The 26543-nt window shown below is 43.6% G+C and overlaps 1 protein-coding gene across 7 annotated transcripts in view; it reads right to left on the bottom strand.

Moving 5' to 3' along the window:
- MCF2L2 (MCF.2 cell line derived transforming sequence-like 2) overlaps positions 1 to 26543 on the bottom strand; it is a 279331-nt gene that overhangs the window by 51364 nt on the left and 201424 nt on the right. For all 7 annotated transcript variants that reach the window (XM_064366851.1, XM_064366850.1, XM_064366853.1 and 4 more), the window contains 7 exons: positions 25531 to 25599; positions 22122 to 22247; positions 13362 to 13577; positions 11403 to 11495; positions 11155 to 11233; positions 4027 to 4060; positions 2142 to 2239 (listed from right to left, as the gene is read on the bottom strand). In XM_064366851.1, the coding sequence (XP_064222921.1) occupies positions 2142 to 2239; positions 4027 to 4060; positions 11155 to 11233; positions 11403 to 11495; positions 13362 to 13577; positions 22122 to 22247; positions 25531 to 25599 (715 nt within the window). The remainder of the gene's footprint in view (positions 1 to 2141; positions 2240 to 4026; positions 4061 to 11154; positions 11234 to 11402; positions 11496 to 13361; positions 13578 to 22121; positions 22248 to 25530; positions 25600 to 26543) is intronic.

Here is a 26543-nt window from a genome sequence, read left to right on the forward strand (position 1 = left end):
TCAGTAAGCCATGGTGGGCCATAAGCCTCCCTGAGAATCAGGATGTCTGGGTAGATGCCCTTGACCTCCTGGGCTGACAGCAGTGGCCTACTCTGCCTTGACCTCATGCGTGACCTCACAGGCATTTCCTGGCTGGACGGCCCTGGTTAGGTGAGGGCAGCTGTCTGAAGGGCACGACTGTGAGCCGTTGTCGGTTAACCTCTAACCTCTCAAATGTATGAGACACTGAGGTCAGCTGTCAGCAGCAGAGTCGTGGGGCAACAGCCCAGAAGGAGGATCTGGGCAGGCTGCCAACACCCTCTACCCTAATTCCATGTGTGGTTTGTTTTAAAAACTTTTTTAGAAGACTTAATTTAATTAATTTGTTTATTTGAGAAGGAGTTTCTCTCTGATTGCCCAGGCTGGAGTGCAATGGTGTGATCTCGGCTCACTGCAACCTCTGCCTCCCAGGTTCAAGCAAGTCTTCTCTTTGGCCTCCCGAGTAGCTGGGATTACAGGTGCCTACCGTCACACCTGGCTAACTTTTTTTTCTTTTTGAGACAGAGTCTTGCCCTTTCACCAGGCTGGAGTGTAGTGGTGCGAACTCAGCTCACTGCAACCTTAGAGTCCCTGGTTCAAGCGATTCTCCTGCCTTAGCCTCCCAAGTAGCTGGTATTACAGACACATACCACCACGCCCAGCTGATTTTTGTATTTTTAGCAGAGATGAGGTTTCACCATGTTGACCAGGATGGTCTTGAACTCCTGACCTCAGATGATCCACCCACCTCGGGCTTCCAAAGTGCTGGGATTACAGGCATGAGCCACCATGGCTGGCTGTATTTTTAGTAGAGATAGGTTTCACCATGTTGGCCAGGCTGGTCTTCAACTCCTGACCTCAGGTGATCCGCCTGCCTCAGCCTCCCAAAGTGCTGGGATTACAGGCATGAGCCACCGCGCCCAGCTGACTTTATTTTTTTTAGAGCAGTTTAAGGTTCACAGGAAAACTGAGAGGAAGGTACAAAGATTTCCCACACATCCCCTGTGCTCACACGTGCACGGCCTCCCCTACTATCCACGTCCGGAGAAGCACATTTGTTACAATGGACAAACCTACCCTGAAGATACCACATTCACCCACAGTCTGTAGCTCACATCATGGTTCACGCTTGGTGCTGTGCATTCCTTGGGTTTGGACACATTTATAACCACAAGCACAGCAGTCCCCCTTTATCCTGGGGGGCTACCTTCCAGGATCCCCAGTGGATGCCTGAAACAGCAGAGGTTACCGAACTGAACTGCCCTCAGCGGGAACACGTTTCTATTCGTCTTCCACCCACGCCGATGTAACTCCTTTCTCATCTTGGTACTGCTGCCGTAACTTTGGCAGTTTGAGATGCGACAGCAAAACCTGTGAAAATTTCTTTCTCCTTCTTCACGATGTCATGGGTAGACGATTCCTTCTTACCGCAGATCTCAGCAACCTCAGCTTGTGATTTTTTTTCTTTCTTGTTAAGTCAAGAACTTTCACCTTTTCAGTTAAAGGAGGCATTTGGCGGCTTCTCTTCGGCATATCTGAATTTCCAGCCTGACTGCTATGCTTTGGGGGCCGTTACTAAGTAAAATAAGCGTAACGTGAACACAAGCACTGTTATCCTAAGACAGTCCATTTAATCACCAAGATGGCTACGAGTGACCAAGGCTGGCAGGGCGGGGAGCACGGACGGCGGGAACACCCTGGACACAGGGATAATTCATGTCCCAAGCGAGACACAGCGGAAGGCACGAGGCTTCGTCACTCTGCTCGGGATGGCGCATCATTTAAAACTCACTGATCGTTTATTTCTGTAATTTTCCATTTGCTATTTGGACAGCAGTCGACTAAGAGTAACTGAAACCTGGAAAGTGAAACCGTGGATAAGGGGGTGCTCCCAGACCTCAGTGGGAGACATTTGCCCGTCATGTTAATTCTGGCCCAGTTAGTTCTACACAAACGAACAGCAGGAAATCAATTTTATACCACATAGTGGTAAAATGCTTTCTTTTTCCTCCCTCATTTAACTAAGGAAGGGCTGGGCCCTCGGTGGTGTCTTCCGTAGCATCTAAGCAGCAGGCATCACCCCACTGCTTCTGTGCGCCACTCTCCCACGGGACCCTCCTTACCTTTAACCCCTCCTGTGCTGGAGGCTGGGTCTTCCTTGCTGGTGGCAGCTCTTTCCATATTTTCGATCCAGGGTCCGCAGCCCACTCCACTGCCTTTGCTTTAGAGAAACCAACATGAACACTGAGTCACTGGACGGAATGACACACACATCCCTCCCCTACCAGTCGGAGCAGCGCTGGCTCACCTAGCGCATCTCCAGGCTGGGTCTCGAGGACCGCTGCTCCTCCCTTACCTGTAGTTGAAGACCTGCCTCAGCTCGGCGGGTGATACGCAGTCAGGAAATGTCCAAAGGACACTCCTCGTTGGATTACACAGCACACATCTAATTGGCTAGAAATCTTAAAGGGCGGGAGGTGAGGAGGAAGAATCCCCTCTGTCTTCTCACAAACGTCTCCACTGGCTCACTACGGCTCCTTCCTTCCTCTTTACTGACCCGAAACGTCAACTATTATAGTAACTCTTTCGGGTTAGACGAATCCAGAGAATAAACACCTACTAAGCACTGGAGGTCCAAGAGGAATAAGATATGCCTGAGCCAAACCTCGTCACCCTGGCCTTGCTGGCAGAGTGGTTTGCTGGCCTCATCTGATTATTCTGTGAGTTCTTGCATTTGTTAACTCACTAAACATTTACTGAGCACCTACACAAGTGCAGGCTCTGGCAGACGAGGCCTGAGGGAAGCTACGACTAGTAAGACACCCTCCATGCCCTGGAGGAATTCATGGTCCACGGGGAGGAAATGTAAACACATCATAAAATTACAGCATATTAAACACTGCAATAGAGTACTACATAAGAGTGTGGGGGCAGAGAGGAGGGGGAGAAACAGCTGTTTTCTGGAGCCCTCACCTTTTGGGGTTAGGGTCTAGGATGTTTCCACAGAGGCGTGGGCCAAATGAGCTTTAGAAAAACTAAGCAGACTCCTGTACCAGAACTGGATCACAGTCGACAGGCATTTTCGATAACCATATATTGAGAACTCACTGAGTGCTTTGGACAGGAAGAGGAATTACCGACGCAGATTGTTTGTAAGTTGTAGGAACAGATGGGGCAAGGGAGCACCAGTCAGGACTTAACCCTGAAAGAAGTGTGAGCACATCTTCCTCCCAGACAAGGGGGAATAAAGAAAGGAAGATGATCAGCAGGAAGCCCGGGGAGTTCAGATCGGAGGGTACGTGTGCGTACTCAGCCAAGCAGGAGGCAGGGCAGCCTTGGGAAAATAGGAATGGAATAGAAAGCTCAAGAAAACAGCCGAAAGCAAGGGCAATTAGGGGAGGTTTCGAACCGGCAGGTCCACCTCAACTGGTAATACAGCAAGCAAGCACCAGAAAAGATAACCTGGCTAGCAGTGGGGTTTGAAACTGATTTAATATCCTAGGCTAGCAGTGAGGTTGGGAACTGATTTATTATTTTATTTTTTATATTTATTTATGTACTTATGCACTTACTTATTTCTGAGATAGGCTCTGGCTCTGTCACCCAGGCTAGAGTGCAGTGATGTGATCTAGGCTCACTGCAGCTTCGACCTCCTGGGCTCACGTGATCCTCCCACCTCAGCCTCCCGAGTAGCTGGGACTACAAGCGCACTACCACGCTAGGCTAATTTTTGTATTTTTTTGTTAGAGACAAGGTTTCACCATGTTGCCCAGGCTGCTCTCAAACTCCTGGACTCAAGTGATCCATCTGCCTTAGCCTCCCAAAGGGCTGCGATTACAGGCATGAGCCACTGCACCTGGCCAGTATTTTTTAAAAATTGGAAATCTCTTGTAATAAGCCAAGTGTTAGGGGGACAAAAAAGAAAAAGCAGTAAAAGCAATGACATGGACTCAATATGAAACAGCCAAAGCATTTGACACGTCTTTAAAATAAAAAGTCAGTACTCACCCAGTGCTCATTTCAAACTGTGGATTTCCTTGGTCTAAGATTTAAAAAAAAAAAAAAAACAAAAAAACAACACTCTCAAATTTAAGCTAATTTGAATTAGCTTTACATATTGATTTTTAAATACACATATGTGCGTAGAGAGACTACTATAAAGATCTATAAAGGTGCGTAGGTCTTGATCTTATTTTCCCAGGAGTTCAGAAAACATTGCTGCAGCCCCTGGCTCACATCCTGGCATCCTCCCCTCCTCTCTATCCATCCTGTTGAGTTTCCTGTGTGCATTGATTCTGGGTCCAACCAAGTTCCTACAGTTAGCTCCATTAATACTGCATCAATAAATAAACAGTATGCCCATCAAATGCTGATTTTTTCCACGTGAGCCCAAATTATGTGACTTGATGAGGGAAAAAGTCATGAGTCCCGGGGATGGTGATAAGAATCACATTCTTTACTCAAGTGTTGTCCCAGGCATGAGAATAACACCAGATCTCAATCTCCAGGGACCCTCCACCACCTCCCACAGCATAAAAGCCACATTCCTCGGCCCAATATTTGAGGCGTACCTCTCCGTCTCAATTTCCTTCCACCCTATCCCTGACTCTCTCAAGCTGGGCTCCAGATCATCACTGAATGTGCTCACTTTGAGGCAGCTCTGTGGCTTTCAAGGTTCCTGGGCCCACCTTTTACTACCGATGTGACTGACGTGTTGCCCAGTTCCTAGGATGGGATGGTGGCCTTGATTTCTGCCAGGACCGGGGCTTTGCCTTGTATTTCTCACCCACCGCACTGCCTGCGCCTGCATCCTTCTGGGTGGGGCCTGATCTTTCCCAGCAGTCTTGCTACCCTTCCTGATCTCGGGTAGTGATGCCACAGCTGAGGATCTTGTCCCAAAGCTCAGCGTCTGCCTCCCTCTTTGGCTTCTCCTGCTTCTGTGTCTCATCCAACAGCGACACTCTTCTCTTCCCTGCCCAAGCGCTGGCTGACTCCATAATACCTGGGTACGACGTCCTCTTCTGCCTGGTTATCTCAAGAGGCCCTCTCTCTACATCCCTTGTTGGCTCGCAGCGTCCTTCCTCTCACCCATGGCCCTGAGGTCCCTGTATATCGCCCAGTGAATAGGGTTATTATGCTTAACAATCCCCGAAGGTTGAAAGATGTTGTAGGGTGGTGTAAAAACGAATCTAGGTGATAATGTTTATACGTCAGAGCTTTGTAAAATGCTCAGGAGGCATGAGGTATGACAGTCCTGATATTCCTGATCTTGGAACACTGGACACCATCTTCTCAACAATGCCTGGATATCTTTGAGCCTGAGTCTGCATTCTGCCCCTGGTCCAGCCCAGGGGCCTGGTTCCTGCTCACTCACCATCCACTGTGGGCCCTCTCTGAATTCTTAGAACCTTTGCCATTTGCATCACTCACAGAGACATTTCATCAGACCCTGCTTGGTGCACCAGGCTCAGAAGACTCAGTTCTACTGCTGACAAATTATGTGAAATTGACCCTGTGATTGTACATCTGCAAAAGGAAGGGGCTGGGACAACTCCTCTGGGCCTTTACGCTACATGCTGGGGCCTGGTTTTGCTTCTTATCTAGATTTTGCAATCCTGTCACAACTAGAGAGCACAGTGCAATCTTAAGAAGGGCTTGAGAAATCTGTTTCTGAACTGTCAACTGAATAAATGTCATAACAAGCTTGCCTTTTTCTGCAAGGCAGGGAAGGCGGCAGGGAGTCAGTTAAAATTTAAATTTTAGATTAAGCTTAATAGTGTTGAGAAGTCAATTCTCACCAAATTGGTCTATAGATTTTACACAATCCTAACCAAAATCCCAATAAGCTTTTTTGAGAAGTTGGCAAGCAGATTCTAAAATATGCGTGGAAGTATAAAGGACACTGAATAATCAAATAACTTTAAAAAGGAGGAACAAAACTAGAGTACTCAAACTACCTCATTTTAAGACTTATTAGAAAGCAGCAATAACCAACATAGTGAGGTAATGATGGCAAGGTAGACAAACAGATCAGTGGAAAGGAATCAGCATCCAGAAATAGATACACTTACATAAATAGTCAGTAGGAGAAAGAATAGTGTTTTTAGCAATCGGCAATGGAAAAACTAGAACATCGATATGCAAAGAACTGAAGTCTGATCCATACCTCACACCATATACAAACCAAAAACAGAAACAAACAAACAAACCCAAAATGGATCAGAGAACTCAATGTAAAACTATAAAACTTCTAGAAGAAAACAGAGGGAGAAAATCTTTGTGGTGTTTGGATAATGATTTCTTAGGCAGGACACCAAAAGCATAATTCATACAAATTTTTAAAATTAAATATTATAAGAATTAGTCTTTTGCTCTACAGAAGTTACTCTTTTGGAATAAGAGGAATAGGAGAAAAAGATACGCCACACACTAAAAGAAAATATTTAATACTATAATAATTAAAATATTATAAGAATTAGACTTTTGCTCTTCAAAAGTTACTCTTTTGGAAAGAGAGAAAAGGAGAAAAAGATATGCCACACACTAAAAGAAAATATTTACAAAGCATCAAAAGGACATGTATCTAGGATACACATAAAAACTCTCAAAACTCAATAATAAGAAAACAATGAGCAAAAGATTTGAACAAACCCTTCACCAAAGAAGATATAAAGATGGCAAAGAAGCACATAACGTGAGTTCAACCATTAGTTACTAGGGAAAGGCAAATTAACCCTTAATGACATACCACTATGTCCCTATTAGAAATCTGAAAATGTAAAAGTCTGACAATATCAAGTATTGGTGAGGACATGGCACAAGAGGAACTCTCACACTATGGAAATGGAGGATGGTATAATCACTTTGGAAAGTAGTTAGCAATTTCCTAAAAAATTAAATGTACACCTACCATATGGCCTAACCATTACACTCTTAAGTATTTATCCAAGAAAAATGAAAACACATGTTCACACAAAGACTTGTACTTGCATGTTCATAGCAGCATTATTCAAAATAGCCCCAAAGCAGAAACAAATCGGATGTTTGTTAACAAGTCAATGGATAAAGAAAATGGGGTCTAGCCAAACAATGAAATACTACTGAAATACTACTCAGCAACAACAAAAATATGTACTATTGTTTACAAAATGCAACATAGACGAATCTCAGAATAATTATGCTGAGGAGAGAAGCCAGACCAAAAAAAAGTACCTACTTTATCGTGTCATACAAAATTCTAGAAAATGCAAACTAATCTATAGTGATAGGAAGGAGATTGGTGACCACCGGGGTGGATGATGGGGGTGGGCAGGAGAAAGGGAATGCAAAGGGGTGTGAGCAAACCTTTGGGGGTGATAGACATGTTCATTTTCCTGACTGTGGTGATGCCCCACAGATGCGTACAGATGGCAAAACTTACCAAATTGTACACTTTAAATTTGTGTGATTTATCGTGTCATTATACCTCAGTAAAGGAGTTTTAAAAATTATAGCAAAAGGTCTCTACCTAGAAACTTTAATAAACTAAAATGTATGTCCCCAGGACTAACCCAAGCTGTTCTATAGTTCTGGGGTTGGATCCAGAAATCTGCATTTGTAACAAGCCCTTCAAATAACTTGAATGCAGGTGGTGCTTAAACAACCCTTTGAGCAACACTGACCTAGTAAGTAAGGATTTCTAAACAAGCTTGTGACTAGAATGTTGTTTCTGCAGGAAACTAGTGACTTTTTCTATTAGAGTTGCCATACCATTCCGTGTTAAGCCTCTAGGACACTCTACTCAATTAACATAACATATATTTAACAAAGTATTACTAGTTGAAAAACAAAAGTAAATCCTAGTTTTTTCCCATCTTATCTTTATAGAAAGTAAAATCAGTGACATAATCTTGTTACTAGTTCCTGGCAGATGCCTACAGTTTAAATCAAGAACTTATGTTGCTTGGTTTTTGTGACAGAGAATTGATGTGGTGGCTTTCCATTACACTACTTGGTTTATTTTTTCCCTTATCTTATGAGACACACCCAGCCTTGCACATTCCTGAGCAGCTGATGATCAGAAAAGACCTAGAAAAAGTGTGAAATGGTTGCATTTCTGCTATCTCTAAAGACAAAATTTATCTTTTCATTTTTATGCAATTTTTCTTACTGAAAATGCAAACCACTGCCAGTATAAATGATGGAAGATAGACTTTCCACATGAGACTGGCATTTCTTAACCCTAGTAACATCACCTGAAGGGAGCATCAGAACTTAATCCATAAAGCTTTGTGTGGATTTTCCCACCAAATATCCCTACTGTTGTGAGAACTGGTTCAAAAAAAAAATCATATGTGAAAGGAAAAAGCCTACTTAAAGATGATTTTTAATATTGAAAGGAGTACAGTGTGTGACATCAGTAAAAATGGTGGAGGAAGCCCCCCCTCAAATTCTCTTCTTTGCAAAAGCATGAAAAAAAACTGGCAAAAATGGTCAGAAAATTTATTTTCAGAACACCGGATATTAAACAAAGGCTTGCAGCAATGTGGAGAGCATTTATTCAAGGAAAATGGCTGTGTTTCAGTATGCACGGTGAGCTTTGTGGCATTTTAACTTGCCCTGTTCCTATCCTCCCCTTCCTTGGGGGTAACCTTAGAAATGAACAGCCTGCAACGATGGTGAAAATCAGCAGTCTGGCAGCCATGGGAGGGGAAGAACAGGAATGGGGCACTGACAGAGCCTCTTTCCCAGAGAACTATCATTATTTGACCTGTCTAGGGGTTTCTAGGAATACCCCACCTGCCAGGCTGCCTTTAGGCCTGACTCAGAACTTGCCCAATGTGAAAAGCCTTTTCCCCAAAGGCCTTTGTAGAAATGATTACAGGCAACTGTTTTAACTTCTTGGTTGCTTGAGGTATTGGCTAACAGTGGGGCAAACGTTGGCTAATCAAAAAGTTTAAAAGGAAAAGCTCAGGAAAAAGATGCTCATAGAGGCTTGTAAAGGCTCCAGAATATTTGAGAGACTCTAGAAGGCCATGCACACATTTACTGTGAGCATGTTCAGGACAGCTCTGAGAAGGCCCTGTGATCTTACCTCTCGCTGATCCTGATGATCTGCACAACAGAAAGTGAAGGCTAGGATAGAACCATCAAGTGCCAGGCTGAGCTTGAAGGTATGTCCTAATCTTCACATGCAGCCCCTTGGCAAAGACAGGAAGACTTACTGGTTTCAGGTGTTTAAAGAAATCTTTGTCATGTCATTAGTATTTAGAGCACTAAGCTAACTGAGTAGAGGCTTCAATGGCTGCACGTGAATACAGACTTCACAGAATTAGTTTAGAAAAGTCACTAAACAACAAACAACAATAAACAGCAAAAACAACCAACAGGAGAGGTGGGAAAGTCCAGTTTACAGAGTTGTTACATTATGTTATTTAAAATGTCCAATTTAATGTCCTTATTTCTTTACATGTCTCATTAATTTTAAAATTATGAGACATGTAAAGAAATAAGAAAATGCAGTCTATACCCAGGGAAAAAGGAAAATTAGTCAATAGAAACTGTTCCTGAGGAAGCCAAGATACTGACCTTACTAGACAAATACTTTAACTATTTTTACATGTTCAAGAAGTTAAAGGAAATCATATATAAAGGAAAGTAAAAGAACAAACCCTCATTAAATAGAGAATATAAATAAAGACTTGTTTTAAAGGACCAAACAGAAATTATAGATTTGAAAAGTATAATAATTGAAAGAGAAATTGCAGATCTGAGCAGGCAGAAGAAAGAATTAGAGAACTTAGATATAAGTCAATTGAAACTATCCAACTTGAGGAAGAGAAAGAGGAATGAAGGAAAGATGACTAGAGCCTCAGGGACCATGAAATACCTTCAAGCACGCTAACGATGCATAACGGCAGTTGCAGAAGGAGAGAGAGGTAAATGTGATAAAAGAATATTTAAAGAAAAAATAGCTGAATGTTTCCAAAATTTGATGAAAAACATTAATCTATACCTTCAAGGAAGTCTATAAACCCCAAGAAATATAAATTCAAAGAGATCAAGATCCACACCTAGCTATATCATAATCAAACTGTCAACAAAGACAAAGAAAGAATCTTGAAAGCAGCAAGCACATACAAGGACCCTTCAATAAGATTAACAGCTGATTGCTATCAGAGATCACAGAGTCCGGAAGGCAATGGGATGACACAGTCAAAGTGCTTAAAGAAAAAGAGTGTCAACAAAGAATTCTATTCCTAAAGCCAATTTATTTTCAACAAGGATGCCAAGACCATTCAAAGCAGGGAAAGAATAGTCTTTTCAACCAATGGTTCTGGGACAATGGATAACCACATGTAAAAAATGAACTTGGGCTTCTAATTCACATCATATACAAAAATTAACTCAGAATGAATCAAAGACCTAACTGTAAGAGTTAAAACTACAAATGCAACTTAAAAAAAATGCGAAGTGAAAGAAGCCAGACAGAAAGGACCATATATGTAATGCCTAGAGGAAAATCCAGTAGAGACGGAAAATACATTAGTGATTGCCAGGGGCTGGGGGAAGGAAAGAGAGAGAATGATTGCTAATTGGTACAGAATTTTTTTGTTGGGAGAGAGTTATGATTTTGGAAGTAGAATTAGAATTAGTTTGTTAAATACTTTAAAACAAAAAACAAAAGTAAAAAATAAAAAAAACTAGAATTAGACTGGGGATGGTTACTGAACCTTGTGAATAGTCTAAAACCCACAGAATCGTAAACTTTAAGACAGTGAGTTTTCTGGTATGTTAATTATATCTCGATGTTTAAAAAGAGTAGCACAGTGTCCGAAAGGCAGTATTGGCCGTTGGAATCTCTGTTAACATTTTCTTGGGTGACCTTCAGATTTATTAAGAAGTTGATCTTGGCAATTAGGTGTGTGGAAGGAACACAACCAAAAGAGACACACCAACACAACCACACACAATCACACAACCCCTGTCTCCACCACGATTGCAAGCAAGCACAGGTGCTTCCGGGGACTGTGAAAATGTGGCCACAGTTGTTTTCCCAGCAAACCATATTCTTCAACAATATCCCCCATCTGCACATCCCCCACTGAGCTGAAATAAGCATAACCCTGCGGATGGAAGTCGGCAGGGGTAACCTACCTTTAACATCCTTTTGTTGTTCCATCAATAATTTACTTATTTCGGAAAACCAACAGTCTCTGATTTCTTTTGAAGCTGCCTGCAATTACACATAAGAAAATACTGTGAGTATAAGATGACCCTGAGTATTAATTGTAGAGTTTTTATTCTCCCAGTGACCATTAGAATAATTAGAAAACACTTGTCAAGTTACGGGAACACAACAAGGGAAGAGTGGAGGAGACCCACGGGGAAAGCATGAGCTTTACCTGCAGGATGTATTTCTCAAGTCCATTTCGGTTGGCGATCTCAAACTTTCTATGGCTCCCCCTTCCAAGTTGGTGAATCGAAAGTGACATCAACTATTGTAAAGAGGGACGAGAAATGTTCTATGTCATCGTTTTCTGATTTTAAAGTAGTCTCTGTCAATCACTCTAATGTCTACCCTTGACAGCTCTCTTCTTGCATCTTCCTTTCAAATTTTTGCTTTCCTCTCTTAGTGACCCCAAGCCAGCAGAAAACTCAGTCTGGTACAGTGTCTTCTGTCTTGTCTGTTTCAGAAGGTAACACAGACTATTAACTTTCCACTGTATCTTCCTGCAGGAGGGGCTGCGGCCCTCAACCTTTGCGTGAAGAGATCCTTTATCCTTCAACACCTGTTTTACAAATTTCTACATAATAGTAACTGAATAAGCATCCATTAAGAAACATAAATAACAAGGCCAGACATGGTGGCTCATTAGCCAGTAATCAGTCCTGGAATCCTAGCACTTTGGGAGGCTGAGGTGGGTGGATCACCTGAGGTTGGGAGTTCGAGACCAGTCTGACCAACATGGTGAAACCCCGTGTCTACTAAAAATACAAAATTATCCGGGCATAGTGGCGTGCACCTGTAATCCCAGCTACTCAGGAGGCTGAGGCAGGAGAATTGCTTGGACCCGGGAGGCAGAGGCTGCAGTGAGCCGAGATCGTGCCACTGCACTCCAGCCTGTGCAACAAGAGTGAAACTCCATCTCAAAAAAAAAAAAAAAAAAACAAGTAACAAAGGCTACTATGAACAAATTAACAGCCTTTTTTTTTTTTTTTTTTGAGACAGAGTCTCCTTCTGTCACCAGGTGTCAGGCTGGAGTGCAGTGGCGCAATCTCGGCTCACTGCAACCTCTGCCTCCCGGGTTCAAGCAATTCTCCCGCCTCAGCCTCCCAAGTAGCTGGGACTACAGGCGGGCACCACCACGCCCAGCTAATTTTTGTATTTTTAGTAGAGATGGGGTTTCACCATGTTGGCCAGGATGGTCTCGCTCTTTTTTTTTGAGATGGAGTTTCGCTCTTGTTACCCAGGCTGGAGTGCAATGGCACGATCTCGGCTCACCGCAACCTCTGCCTCCTGGGTTCAGGCAATTCTCCTGCCTCAGCCTCCTGAGTAGCTGGGATTACAGGCATGTGCCACCATGCCCAGCTAATTTTTTGTATTTTTAGTAGAGACAGGGTTTCACCATGTTGACCGGGATGGTCTCAATCTCTTGACTTCATGATCCACCCGCTTTGGCCTCCCAAAGTGCTGGGATTACAGGCGTGAGCCACCGTGCCCGGCCTGGTCTCGATCTCTTGACCTCGTGATCCACCTGCCTCAGCCTCCCAAAGTGTTGGGATTACAGGCGTGAGCCACTACACCTGGCCAATTAACAGCTTCAATCACAAGAGCGTAAACATATATGTGTGTGGCTAGTGTACATGTGTGTGTGTACCTCATAGCTAACTGGCTATGAAATAGTTTCTAAACAGGCGAGAAAACAAGGCTTGGTGTGGGCATGGGTCCCTTAGACCCCAGGGTCAGGATAATGCCTGCACTTAGACACAAAGATGCACAGTTGAGAAGGGCAAGTTTAAGATGAAATCCAGCCCATGTTCTAATCACTAAGTCTTTCGCCTCTCTGCCTGGAGGAAAGAGGGTACTTTAGCTAATTAGTTTATCCAGACCAGCTACTGTACAGTCTTTTTTCTCTGTCTAGTACAAAGGCACTTCTATGCCAGCCCTGGTCCTGTCCAGAGACTGGTTATAAGCTCTGACTCGTGTCAGACAGACCCGGGTGTGGATTCTAGCTCTGCTGTGTGGCATTTGGCAAGTGAACTTCCTCTCTCTGCACTGCCACTACCTTGTCTGTAAAATAAGGAAAACAATCTCTCTTTCTGCACAGGGTGACTGCCAGATGCAACAGGACTCTCTTTACCTTCAGGGACTTCTTGAAGCTGTAATGAGGAGATGGTCCCTGGTCCCTGGGCTCCATTCGGATCTTACAGAACACTATTCCCTTTTCAAATAGGTAGACTTGCCTCTGACTGGGCTTAAATCGAATCAAATCCTTCATTTTATAACGGTCCTCGTGAATTGTCCAGACGCTGAAAGGGCTGTGCATCAACAGCTCACCTAGTTTTCCAATATCATCCTTTTGGAAACACACATACAGGAAAAGAAGCTGTAAAACTACCTGGCAGAGAAAGAACCCTTACGCAGCCTGTTTTTTCAAATTTTATAAAGCATGCTTCTCTGAGGTTCACAATTCTAAAAGTGCTATTCATGCTGATCTGTCACTAAATCAAAACTACAATTTTGTTAGCTTCACTGAGCGTGGTGCCGTTTAGTTACATCAGGAAATCAATTCGGCTATGAAAGGTAATACTATACGTAAAGAATGGTAGAAATACTTCAACTAGAGATACGGGTACTGTGATACTTTCGACTCATAGTTAATTTTAACTGACAGAATTCAGTTTCCTCTGCATTATGTTTGATACAAGACGGTCTCCTTCAAAGGGACAAGAAATTAACATTTTAGTTATGTCCGAGAGAGACAGAATTGTGGCTGCATTATGGACCCATGAGCATCTGTGTGTTCCACCTGCATCCTAACTTCTGCTTCAGGTGTACGAGAACCTGAGAATAAGCTTGTTCTGGAAAGAGAAAGTTTAGCGTGATCTAATCTTCATAACGTTATAATGAAAACAGTAACTGCATTCGACTCTTGAGTTTTTCAGAGTGAGTCAACAGTGCCAAGATAATACCAAATGACAGATTTTTTTTTTTGAGACGGAGTGTCGCTCTGTTGCCAGGCTAGAGTGTAATAGTGAGAATTTGGCTCACTGTAACTTCTACCTCCCAGGTTCAAGGGATTCCCCGCCTCAGCCTCCCAAGTAGCTGGGACTATAGGCGCGCACCACCATGCTTGGCTAATTTTTTTAAAATTTAATTTTAGTAGAGATGGGGTTTCACTATGTTGGCCAGGACGCTCTTGAACTCCTGACCACGTGATCCGCCCGCCTAGGCCTCCCAAAGTGCTGGGATTACAGGCGTGAGCCACTGCACCCGGCTGACAGATTTTTAAAACGTCTGTTTGACTCTAGGGCAGACACTGTGATGCCTCTCTCTCCACCAGCAAGCGTGCCTTTGTCATACGTCTGGCTGAAAGTCCAAATGAGGTGACCCTGCCTTCTCTGAGCTCTCTTCAAAAGCTAGTGGACTAAGATGAGCTGAGAGCATGGTATTTTTATCCAGTATTTTTCAAAACTTCGATTGCTTAAAGCAGAGAAGACTTCATTTTCCTACATAAAAACACCAAAAGTAACAAATTATTTGAAGGGAACTAAGACAGATCTCCATAAGTTACCTCTAGTTGAGATAAATCTCTGTGATTTTTGACTTAAGACTGGAACTATGTACTTCATTCATAACTGACTGGGCATTTTTATAATTTATTGTTTATATATTGGGTAAACTCTAGGTATCTTTTTAAAAAGAATTGACTTTACTTCTGAAACGTTAAAAGAAAAACTTCAAGACCAAGAAACTCTCGTCATTTCTATGGTGTCTGTGGTGTTATTTTCTATGTTAATTTTCCATTTTCTTCTTTGGAAAATGTACGTATATAGACTGTGGTGAATAAAACCCTCAAACTCTTAGCCATGAGGCCTTCTTCCCTAAAGGGCAAGGCTCCTGTTCTGTGTTCACAGTCTGGGCTTTACCACATTCCAAAGCAGAAGGGTGGATCTGTCCATGAGGACCCTGCAGAATTTTGTCACTCTATCTACATCCATCGAGGACCCACTCAAATGTAATCACTCCAGACCTTCGTGATTGTTTTCCTTTAAACCCATTCAATCTGTATTCAATATCGACACAAATAGTGCAAGAAATATGTTTTAATCAAAGCAACTGGTAGAAGTAGGTACTTTGATATTTGCCGCATAAACAAATGTTATCAATAGAGGTTGACCATCCATAATTCAAAAATCTGAAATTCTCCAAAATCTGGAAATTTCTGAGCACCAACATGACAGTGGAGGTGGAAAATTCCATACCTGACCACATGTGATGGGTGGGAGTGGAAACACAGTCAAAATTTTGCTTCATGCACAAAATTATTTTTTATTTATTTATTTTTTTTTGAGACAGAGTCTTGCTCTGTTTCCCAGGCTGGAGTGCAGTGGCGCAATCTTGGCTCACTGCAACCTGTCTCCTGGGTTCAAGGGTTTCTCCTGCCTCAGCCTCCTGAGTAGCTGGGATTACAGGTGTGTGCCATCACACCTGGCTAATTTTTTTGTATTTTTAGTAGAGACGGGGTTTCACCATGTTAGCCAGGATGGTCTCGATCTCCTGACCTCATGATCTGCCTGCCTCGGCCTCCCAAAGTGCTGGGATTACAGGCATGAGCCACTGCGCCCAGCCTTCATGCACAAAATTATTTAAAACATTATATAAAATTACCTTCAGTCTACAGGTGCAAGGTGTATATGAAACATGAATTAATTTTGTGTTTAGACTTGGGCTCCATCCCCAACATAACTCATTATGCAAATATTCTAATCCTCCCCTAAAAAAAAGTTCAAAACGCTTTTCGTCTCAAGCACTTTGGCTAAGGGATACTGAAACTTGTAGTTTCTATCTTAAAATGTCTTCACTCTCTTCCTCATTTTAAACATTTGACTTTTCTTACGGAAATAGATACAGTATAGGCTGACAGAAAATAACTGAGGGAATTAGGGGGGAGAAAAAATGAAGTTGAGAGCGTGGTGCTTGCCTGTAGTCACAACTACTTGGGAGGCTGAGGCAGGAGGATCACCCGAGAGTCTGGGAATTTGAGGCCAGCCTGGGCAACAAAGTGACATCCCCATCTCTAAAAATAAAGATAATAAATCAGATGAACTATTCCAGAAGGTGAAAAAAAATAAAATGAAGAGGCTGTATGTAAAATGCATATAATAAAGCCATTTAAACTTGCTGTAGACTTGGCTTTGACCTGCTAGTAGAATACAGAGGGAAACATGGTGAGGATAGGATTTATGTCTGAAGACATGCGCAAACCAGTTGTTCAGGAGAAGCACAGCTATTCCTGTTTATAACACACAAGAAAAATTTCTCCCAGTGATGCGTTGTCACTGAGCAGCACCCTCAACCACGCCCTATGACAGACAGAGGAACATGTTTTGGGTAAAGCTGCTCGTAAGGACACATTTGGTCAGTGAGGAGGCTCAGGTGTAGAAGGAATTCTAGAAGAGGCTAGGATCGGGGAGGAGGGGGTAAGACCAGCTGTACACTCTCTAATGACTGTAGAAGATGGGGAGACCTTAGTTAAGGCATCCGCCAAGGCTGCGGGCTATCGCAGAGGAAACAGCCCCAACCAGAACTGCTGAAGAGGCGAGCTCAGGCCGCAAGGTTTGTGCTTTATCGCCTCTGAGCTTTCCCTCCCACCCACAGCCATGCTGCTGCACCTTCATAGCCAAGTAACCAGGGGATGCGAACCCGAGCGGTGGCGCCAGCAGCTGACGCAGGGCCCCAGCATAACAATGTGCTCTCTCCCGGAACTGCAGAGAACTGGAGGAGGCGGTGACCAGCAGGAGGGGCAGCTGTCAGACGCTTTACAGGAAAGCAGGCAGTGGAATAAACGAGAAGGAAACAGGGTTGTGAAGGAGGTGAGTCATTAGAAATTACCAGGAAGAGGAAAAGACACGGACATGGGCAGAGCGGAAAGAAACAGTCAGCAGGGGGCAAGAGGAGGGCGAGCAGGTGTGTGGGCACACTCGGCACATACAGGCAGGGCACACAGGGGAGAACCTGGCTCCCTCCCCAGGCCAAGGCCCCAGAGCTGCTATGGATCCCGGGTTTGCTCAGTTCCCATCTCTACGAGCCTGGCTTTGCCATCGTTGTGACTTTTTTTTATACATTTTAAGTTCTGGGGTACATGTGCAGATCTTGCAGGATTGTTACATAGGTACACACATGCCATGGTGGTTTGCTGCCTCCACCCCCCGTTACTTACATTAGGTATTTCTTCTGTTATCTCTCCCCAACCTCCCTACCCCGTGCTTTCCCTCCTCTACCCCCTACCCCCAAGAGACCCCAGTGTGTGATGTTCCCCTCCCTGTGTCCATGTGTTCTCACTGTTCAACATCCATTTATGAATGAGAACATGTGGTGTTTGGTTTTCTGTTCTTGTGTCAGTTTGCCTAGAATGATGGTTTCCAGATTCATCCATGTCATGACTTCTTGAGGCTCTGCAGATCGGCTTTCCAGTAAGCCCATTATCCCTGGAAGTCACTGGAGGGAGTGGCTGGGTCTTCTGAGTCTGGCTTAAATGTACAGGTGCATATCCTCTGGGTCACATTGCACAAATGTTCTCAGGACCACGTATGTGATGGGACTGCTCATCTCTACGCCCAAGGGCCAACCTCCAGCAGGCAAGCACGTGCCCTCTGTGGTGCTGGCAAACGGCAGGCAGGTGCAGTCACTGTCATCAGGGTGTGTGCTGTGTGGAGCTGCTCCACCTCCAACGGGAAGCTGCAGGGACATTCCCTGAGCTGGAGTGAGAATGACCTTTTCCACCATGTGTCCCTTTTCTTTCCAACTAGACTATAGTTAATCTCAAGGTCAGAGTTCATGCTGTGCAACCTCTTTCAGATACTGCTCCCTAGTATGTATTTATTTATTGGCATTTAGTGGCGTCTGGGAGTAGGGGACAGGAAAGACAACACTCATCACTGTGAGGGAATATTGATTTATCCAAGGAGCTCGTTTAGCGATGGCCCTGTACTGGGGGAACAGTGTTCCCCCCAAAACGCATGTCTATGAGAACCTCAAAATATGACCTTGTTCAGAAAGAAGGTCTTTGCAGATGGAATTAGTGAGGATGAGGTCGCACTGGGTCAGGATGGGTCCACATCCAATGACTGGTGTCCTTATAAGAAGAGAAAACAAAGAAATGGAGACACACACGGAAGGAAGACAGCCGTGAGAAGCAGAGGCAGACACTGGAGTGGCGCAGCTGTCAGCCGGCCAAGGAACTCAAGAATTGCCAGCAGTCACCGGAGGCTCAGAGGGATGCTTCCCGAGAGCCTTCAGAGGGAGCACGGCCTGCCCACACCTTGACTTTGGACGTTTAGGCTTCAAAACTGTGAGAGAATAAATTTCTGTAGTTTCAGGTCACGTAGTTTGTGGTTCTTTGTTCCATCCCAGGGAACGAATATACTCCCAAGTGTTTCCCACCAGTAACAAAGAAGTGTGGCCATGTCACATGGTGTGTGGAAGAACCTGATGGTCGTGAACTCACAGATGGAATACAGGGGCTACCTCAAACGGCGAGCGATAAGTTCGATGGCCTCCTCTGTACAAGAAGTGATAGCAAAATCAGCCGGCAAATGCTGCCATTTTCATGCTTGGGCATTCTGTAGGTAAGAGCCCCGATACAAGGATTTCAAATGTGACTACATCGGCCAAATGAAGAGTCTGGCTGGGGGCGTGAACCTAGGGAAGCTGGCCTCAGCAAGAGCCTGTCCATTCTTGGTAGTAACAGCTGATGTGACGGTCAGAAACTTCTTGCATAAAGAAGCAGGAAACATCTGTATAAATGTGTCCACACAGAGCCTGTGTCCAGAAATAATGAAAAGCAGAAGCCGTGGGAGTCTGTGATTACACAGCCAGGGGCAAAGAGGTTTCTTCCTTTCCAGCCTGAGCAGGTCCCCACAGAACGCTGGGGCTGTTCACTCGGCATCTGTTGGGCACCAGGCACAGGGCTTGGTGCCTTACTCGCTGTTTAATCCTCATTTACTCCTGAACAACCACCTGTGATACAAGTATTGTGAGAGGGGAAGATGCACAAGACACTTTGCCTGAGTCACCAGGATTTTTTTTTTTTTTTGAGATGGAGGCTTGCTCTGTCGCCCAGGCTGGAATGCGGTGGCGCGATCTCAGCTCACTGCAACCTCTGCCTCCAGCAATTCTCCTGCCTCAGCCTCCTAGGTAGCTGGCATTACAGGTGCTCGCCACCACATCAGGTTAATTTTGTATTTTTAGTAGAGACGGGGTTTCACCACATTGGCCAGGCTGGTCTCGAACTCCTGACCTCAGGTGATCCGCCCGCCTAGGCCTCCCAAAGTGCTGGGATTACAGGCATGAGCCACCAGGCCTGACCATCTCTAGGATTATTTACTCAGCCCTATTTCTGCAGCTAACACTGTGGTAAGAGAGAGGGAAATGAAATAGAAATAAAAGCCGGCTCTAGTCCACAATGAACTTGTAATAAAAATACATCCTTTAGTGATTTATATAAATGTGTTCCAAAAAGGAAGACCGTTTCATTTAATCTTTACAGTTCAGCTTGGAACTTACTCCTGACAAGTCCAAATTTACATGCATCTCAATTTTGCATTGGATTTGAAAAAAACCTTTCTTGTTTGTTTGTTTCGCAAATGGATAGAAGTAAAATATCTCACTGTTCCACAAAACAAACTTGTTTGGAAAAAAATTTTCAACTTTTGAGATTAAATTAGACCCAGGACTAATTGAGTATGCATACAAGGGAGAAAATATAAACATCAGAAGGGAGGGCCGGGCGCGGTGGCTCACGCCTATAATCCTAGCACTTTGGGTGGCCAACGTGGGTGGATCACGAGGACAGGAGATCCAGACCATCCTGGTCAACATGGTGAAACCCCGTCTTTACCAAAAATACAAAAAATTAGCTGGACATGGTGGCGTGCGCCTGTAGTCCCAGATACTCAGGAGGCTGAGGCAGGAGAATTGCTTGAACCCGGGAGGCGGAGGCTGCGGTGAGCTGAGATTGCAACACTACTCCAGCCTGGGCGATAGAGTGAGGCTACATCTCAAAAAAAAAAAAAAAAATCAGAAGGGAATTTTTTCTAGTTGTTTAATTATGATAATCTGATTATCATATTCAATTTCTTTCCTTTATAAAATCAGGTTAATACTGAATTTCAAGCAGAGAAACAAAGTGGTTAAACTCTGGATTCAGCCCTGCATATAGCATGTGATTATAAACACCTGGAATAAAATGCTGCAAAATGGGGACAAAGAGTCTCAGGATCAGTCGATCTGAGTTAGAGGTAGCTGTTAGTCAACGCTAGTCAGAATCAGATAAAGAGTGGGGTAGGACCCTGGACAGGGGATGAACAAGAAATAGTCCAAGGTGACAGCCATGTAATCTTGAGTGAGTTAACTCTTCTTTCCATGGATCTTCTTTTGAATCAGAAAGTTGAAAATTCCAATGCCTACTCCTCCATAATTCAACAGGATTATTATTAACAGGATTATTGACAAAACTGTCAGGAGAAATTAGCTAATGTATTAGATGTCAAAGTAAGTTAAGTCTTAGAAGAAAAGGTACCAAAAAGCATCTGGCAAAGGCACAATTCTGAGGACACATGGTCAAAAAACGTCCTTTGCTTTGGGTGTAAAATCTCCAAATTCTATAAGCTGATTCATCTATTTGCATGCAAACTGGCTGGGAATGAAATTAGGGCAGATTGTTATTTCCTCATGTTTTAACCATTCCTTTCTCACAGCCTCCTCCTCCTCCATGATCTACACTCAGAGTGTAGATACGTAGTAGTGACAAGGAAAGAAAAGCCGTTTCCTCTACGAAGACCTCAGTACAAGGTCTGTTCAAAACCAGGTAAGAAAAAAAACAGGAAGGAAAGAGTGCAATGTAATCACAAGTGACAGAAAAGCAGGAGGGTCACGGTGATGTGGTGTAAGAAGAATCCAACCTGCCGTTACTGGCTTTGAAGCTGGAGGAAGACAGAGTGAGCCACAGTGTGGGTGGCCTTTTTAAGCTGGAAAACTCAAGGAGACAGATGCATTTGTAGTCTCCAGAAAGGAAAGGAAACACCTTGATTTTAGCCCATGAGCTTGTGTTGAACTTCTAACCCTGGAACTGCAAGATACTACTACTAATAATAAATTTGTGTTGCTGTAAGCCACCAAGTTTATGCTAATTTATTATGACAGTGAAAGAAAACAAATACATCTGAATCAAAATCTAGAGTACTTCAAAGTAAAAAACAAAAAAAGTTGAGTATTACCTCGTCCCAGTCCCACAGAGACCATACAGTTATACGGGATGTTTTGCCTGGATTGCCGGGAACCAGCCTGCTCTGGATTGACACAGATGCTGGAGCTCAACTCCCCAGCATCAGCCTCTAAATGCAGCTCTTGTTTTTCTTTAGACTATTTGGATTAAAGCATGTATACTATATAGTTTTGGGGCCTCTTCTGGGATCTGTGATATAAAACTGGGGCAAGAATATAGGACCTGTTTCCAAAATACTTTTCTCAGAGAAACTCTGAAGCAAGAAGAAAAATCTTTTACTATTTTAATAGCGTCACGAGTTAGAAAATGAATTACTCCTTCAGGACTTTCCCCTGCCCCTATATGTTCTGGCCCTTGACCTTCTGGTTTGTCCAGACAGTGGGTCAGTCCCACATTCAGAACTCTGAGGAATAAATCCAAGATTCCTAAAGATGCTGAGGTGCTGCTTGGAATCTCATAGCCCGGGTTTCCTGAGCGATTTAGGGGGCCTTCCCCAGAGTCCGGTTGCTTTACCGTAGACAATCTCGCTGACTTTGCCAGGGTGTTTCCTCCCTGTGGAGTATCACACCTGCCTTTTGAGTGAGATGCTCTAACGCATCCTACAGAACATACCGGATATTCAGTCACTGCTGCTAGGTCCACAGACAACTCACAGGACTTGATCAAATCCTCCATCACTGCCAAAGCTTGCTGTAGTTCAGTTGAGAATGCTGAATCCTTGGTTCTGTTTGGCCCATCCTGTGGAGAACAAATGCCTTGTTGGAAATCAAAAGTGTGCCATCTACAAATCAAAAGTATGCCATCTACAAAGTGAAGAAGGAAAACAGGAGAGAGACGAGGAGCCAGGGATCCGGCCAACTCCGACCGAGAAGGTGGATATTCATCTGTCTCCCTGCTCCCAAAGCGTGGTGGCTAAAGATACTTGCTGGTTTAGGTTATAATAGAGAGACAAGCAAAATCGTCTACTTCTGTGCATTGTATTAGTGAAGAATGAAGTTCATAAATCATGGACATTATATTCCTGCTATATAAGAAACATATAGAACTCAGCTTTTTTTTTTCTTTTTTTTTTTGAGACAGAATTTCACTTTGTCGCCCAGGCTGGAGTACAGTGGTGTGATCTCAGCAACCTGCAACCTCTGCCTCATGGATTCAAGCAATTCTCCTGTCTCAGCCTCCCGAGTAGCTGGGATTACAGGCGTGCGCCACCATGCCCAGCTACTTTTTGTATTTTTAGTAGAGACAGGGTTTCGCCATGTTGGCCAGGCTAGTCTCGAACTCCAAACCTCAGGTGATCTGTCCACCTAGGCCTCCCAAAGTGCTGGGATTACAGGTGTGAGCCACCACACCCAGCCAGAACTCAGCCTTTTTAAAGCATGGAAAATCCTAGCTCCTTTTAAATTGGCTTCTCACTCTTTTATACCCCTATTCCCTGGGGCTTATTGAAAAAAATACAATCTGGCCAGGTGCAGTAGCTCACACCCATATTCCCAGCACTTTAGGAGGCCAAGGTGGGTGGATCATCTGAGGTCAGGAGTTCGAGACCAGCCTGGCCAACATAGTGAAACCCCGTCTCTATTAAAAATACAAAAATTAGCTGGGCATAGCGGCACACACCTGTAATCCCAGCTACTTGGGAGGCTGAGGCAGGAGAATTGCTTGAACCCAGGAGGCAGAGGCTACAGTGAGCCAAGATCACGCCATTGCAATCCAGCCTGGGCAACAAGAGTGAAATCCCAACTCAAAAAACAAAACAACAAAACTCAGAAAAATTAGCCAGGTGTGGCTGCACGCTCCTGTAATCCCAGCTGCTCAAGAGGCCGAGGCAGGAGAATTGCTTGAACCCAGGAGGCAGAGGTTGCAGTGAGCCGAGATTGCACCACTGCACTCCAGCCTGGGCAACAAAGTGAGAGTTGTCTCACAGCCAAAAAAAAAAAAAAGAAAAAGAAAAAAATACAATGTGAGCATGATAGTCCTATATTTAATGTGAAAGCCTTATTCCTACCGGTAAAATTATACTTAAAACCATCCCAGAGGAGGACATCTGTAAACTCCTACAGAGACAAAGAACTCCAGAGAGGCTGCTATGTGGAGATTTACTACCATTTCCTCGTAAGCCCATAACGTAACATTTGCATGCTGAAATCTCCACCAACTCTGCCCTTCCTTCCTCCACTTGTCCCCGGCCCTCCCCACGTGGCACCACCATTAAAGACGCCCAAGAGATGCGCCAGTGCTCTGTACCTCCCGAACATAAAAACACGGCATTCGGGGGAAAAGCAGTAACTAATTAGAGACCAGGGTTCCAATTCTAACCACAGTGACATTTAGGATGCGACTGGGATGACTGTTCCAGGTCAAAAGGCCTTAGCATGGGCTGGTGGTATTTTATCACCCTGCTACCTACATGCTGTATTTATGTTATCTGGTAAATGCGCACAAAATGGTTTTGGTTTATTCTATGTATTTTTTTAACATCTCAATTCAATTTCTACAACGAAGAACAGCTAGCCCTTTGCTGCTCCCCATCCAGCCCTGACTCTTTTTGTCCTCTACAGCACAACGTAGTCAAAGGGTTTACAGTTTTCTAAATCTATGTGGAAGCACTGGGCATTTGCATCTTTGGATGAGAGAGAGAGACATGAGTGACAGGGCTGATGAATGGAAGATATCACACTGCCACCTCTGGACAACGTGCCAGGGATTCATAGCTTCTCATTCATAATAAAGAAGCTTTGCTTCCTGGTAAAAGTCAACAGACTCTCACCTGGATTTATTCTAACATCATCAATACGGGATTAAAAGTTCTTATGTCAGGCATCTTCCTCCTTACCTAACACTGAATGCTCAGTTTCCTTTCAGATACTCACCTGCTCCTATCCCTCCTCCTTCCACTAACCCTCCTTCACCAAACAGGAGGTGGCTTGTTTTACACTGGGTGATGTAGGGTTCAGAAAAATCCTTAAAAATATTATTAAACTCCTCTGACTAGGGCTAGCTTCTCTTGCTCCAGGCTATAAAAATATTACCTGTGTCCTGAGCTGCTTCTGTTTTCAAGGGGTCCTTGTCATCCATTCTGAGCGGAAAGGGCATGCAAATAACTGTCCCATGAGACATGTCTCAAGTGTTTCTTGTTAAAACCAGAATATTCTATAGGAAATGGAAAAGAGACCCCACTGCTAAACCACAGATTTCTTCCTAACCTGGTGTGGTCACAGTCACTACTTCTTCTAAGGGATCTTTGGCGGACTCGTAGAGTTCACACGCACACACGCGCGCGCACACACACACACACAGGAGAACAAGGCATAACATATAAAAATTAGATATACTAAGAGGTACGAAGAAGGAAACGTAAATCATAGGTAATCCTACCATTCAGAAAAGCCACAGCAGACATTTTATCATATTTATTTACTTCCAGGCTTTTATGTATGCATTTTATCACTTAATTTTGTTTCCATTAAAATTCTTTTGGCTGGGCAAGATGGCTCACACCTGTAATCCCAGCACTTTGAGAGGCTGAGGCAGGCAGATCACCTGAGGTCAGGAGTTTGAGACCATCCTGGCCAACATGGTGAAACCCTGTCTCTACTAAAAATACAAAAATTAGCTGGGCATGGTGGTGGGCACCTGTAATCCCAGCTACTCTGGAGGCTAAGGCAAGAGAATTGCTTGAACCCAGGAGGCGGAGGTTGCAGTGAGCTGAGATCACATCATTGCACTCTAGCCTGGGTGACAGAGTGAGACTCTGTCTCAAAAAGTAAAAAAAAAAAAAAAAAAAAAAAAATGTGGAAGGAAGAAAATATATCACCACTTCCCTTTGGGCTGCAAATCCCTACTTTAAAATTGCCTTTAACTTTTCTGTTTTTTCTCTTGACTGTAAGTTATAGGATACATACTATTTTTGAAAATCTAGATAATAAAGATCATAAAGTAAAATTGCTATAAACCCTCTGACCCTATAGACAAACACCATTAACAGCTAGTTATATAAAACATAATATTTAATATCCAGTACCTTAGCCGAGCCTCCTAGTTCACTTGGGTCTATCTCTGTATCTTCAGGAGACTTGAAATCCAGCAGACCCTGCATTAACCCAAAAGCCTTGTTGAAAATCAAAATGTAGATTGCCAACAAAATCCACTGTGCAAACTACCTGCAACCAGTGCTAAGCTGACTGCGAACGCGGGTAAATTTGTAAGAGGAAAAGAATAAATGATGTACTTGGCACAGAGCTCTTTCTACAAACTTAGAATCATATTGTACACAGTATTTTGTAGACTGCCTTTTCTCATTCAACAATATATCATGAGTATTTTCCCATGATACTATATTTTTCTAAAACGTGAGCTTTGATTGTGGTACAGTGTTGTATTTTATAGATAACCACAACTGAATTATAGTCTCCCTTATCATTAAACACTTAGGTTCAACATTTTTTTTACTATAATAATAACTTTTGTGCATTTTTCCTAAAGCCAAATTCCTAGAGTGGAATTGTAAATGTTAAGAATTTGGGGCATATTCCAGGTTCTTTAGAGAAGGATTGTGTGTGTCCCTGCCAGCTATATAGGAAAGACTGTTTCACCAGCCCCTAGCCTACAAGGCGTAATGCCATTTAATCAAATGTCTTTACCAACTGAATGAAAAGAGAAATCCGCCTCACTGTTACCTGAATTCCTCAGATAATCAGAGGTGTAGAAGTTTTTTTTTTTTAAGTTTGCTCCTAGTATTTATTCTTTTGCACACTGGCATGTCCTTTGCGCATCTTTTTATTATAATTGCCAGGAGCTCATGATTCATTAAGCATACTGACCATCTGGTACACGTTTTCTTCACATTTTCCCCACTGCTTCATGAGTCTTTGTCTTTAATGGTATAAGCAATCACCCATCACCCCCCTCTCTTATATTAAGAAAGGTTTTCCCACGCCAAGATCCCATGATCCTTTCTGAAGCACGAGGCAATCAGTCCAACATTCTTGCTCTTTCAAGACAGCTCCTGTGTGGGAGACGCAAAAGAAGCTCCGC

This window comes from Aotus nancymaae, unplaced genomic scaffold (assembly GCF_030222135.1).
Source record: "Aotus nancymaae isolate 86718 unplaced genomic scaffold, 86718_ANA_hifiasm-v0.15.2.pri h1tg000067l, whole genome shotgun sequence".
Lineage (NCBI taxonomy): Eukaryota > Metazoa > Chordata > Mammalia > Primates > Aotidae > Aotus > Aotus nancymaae.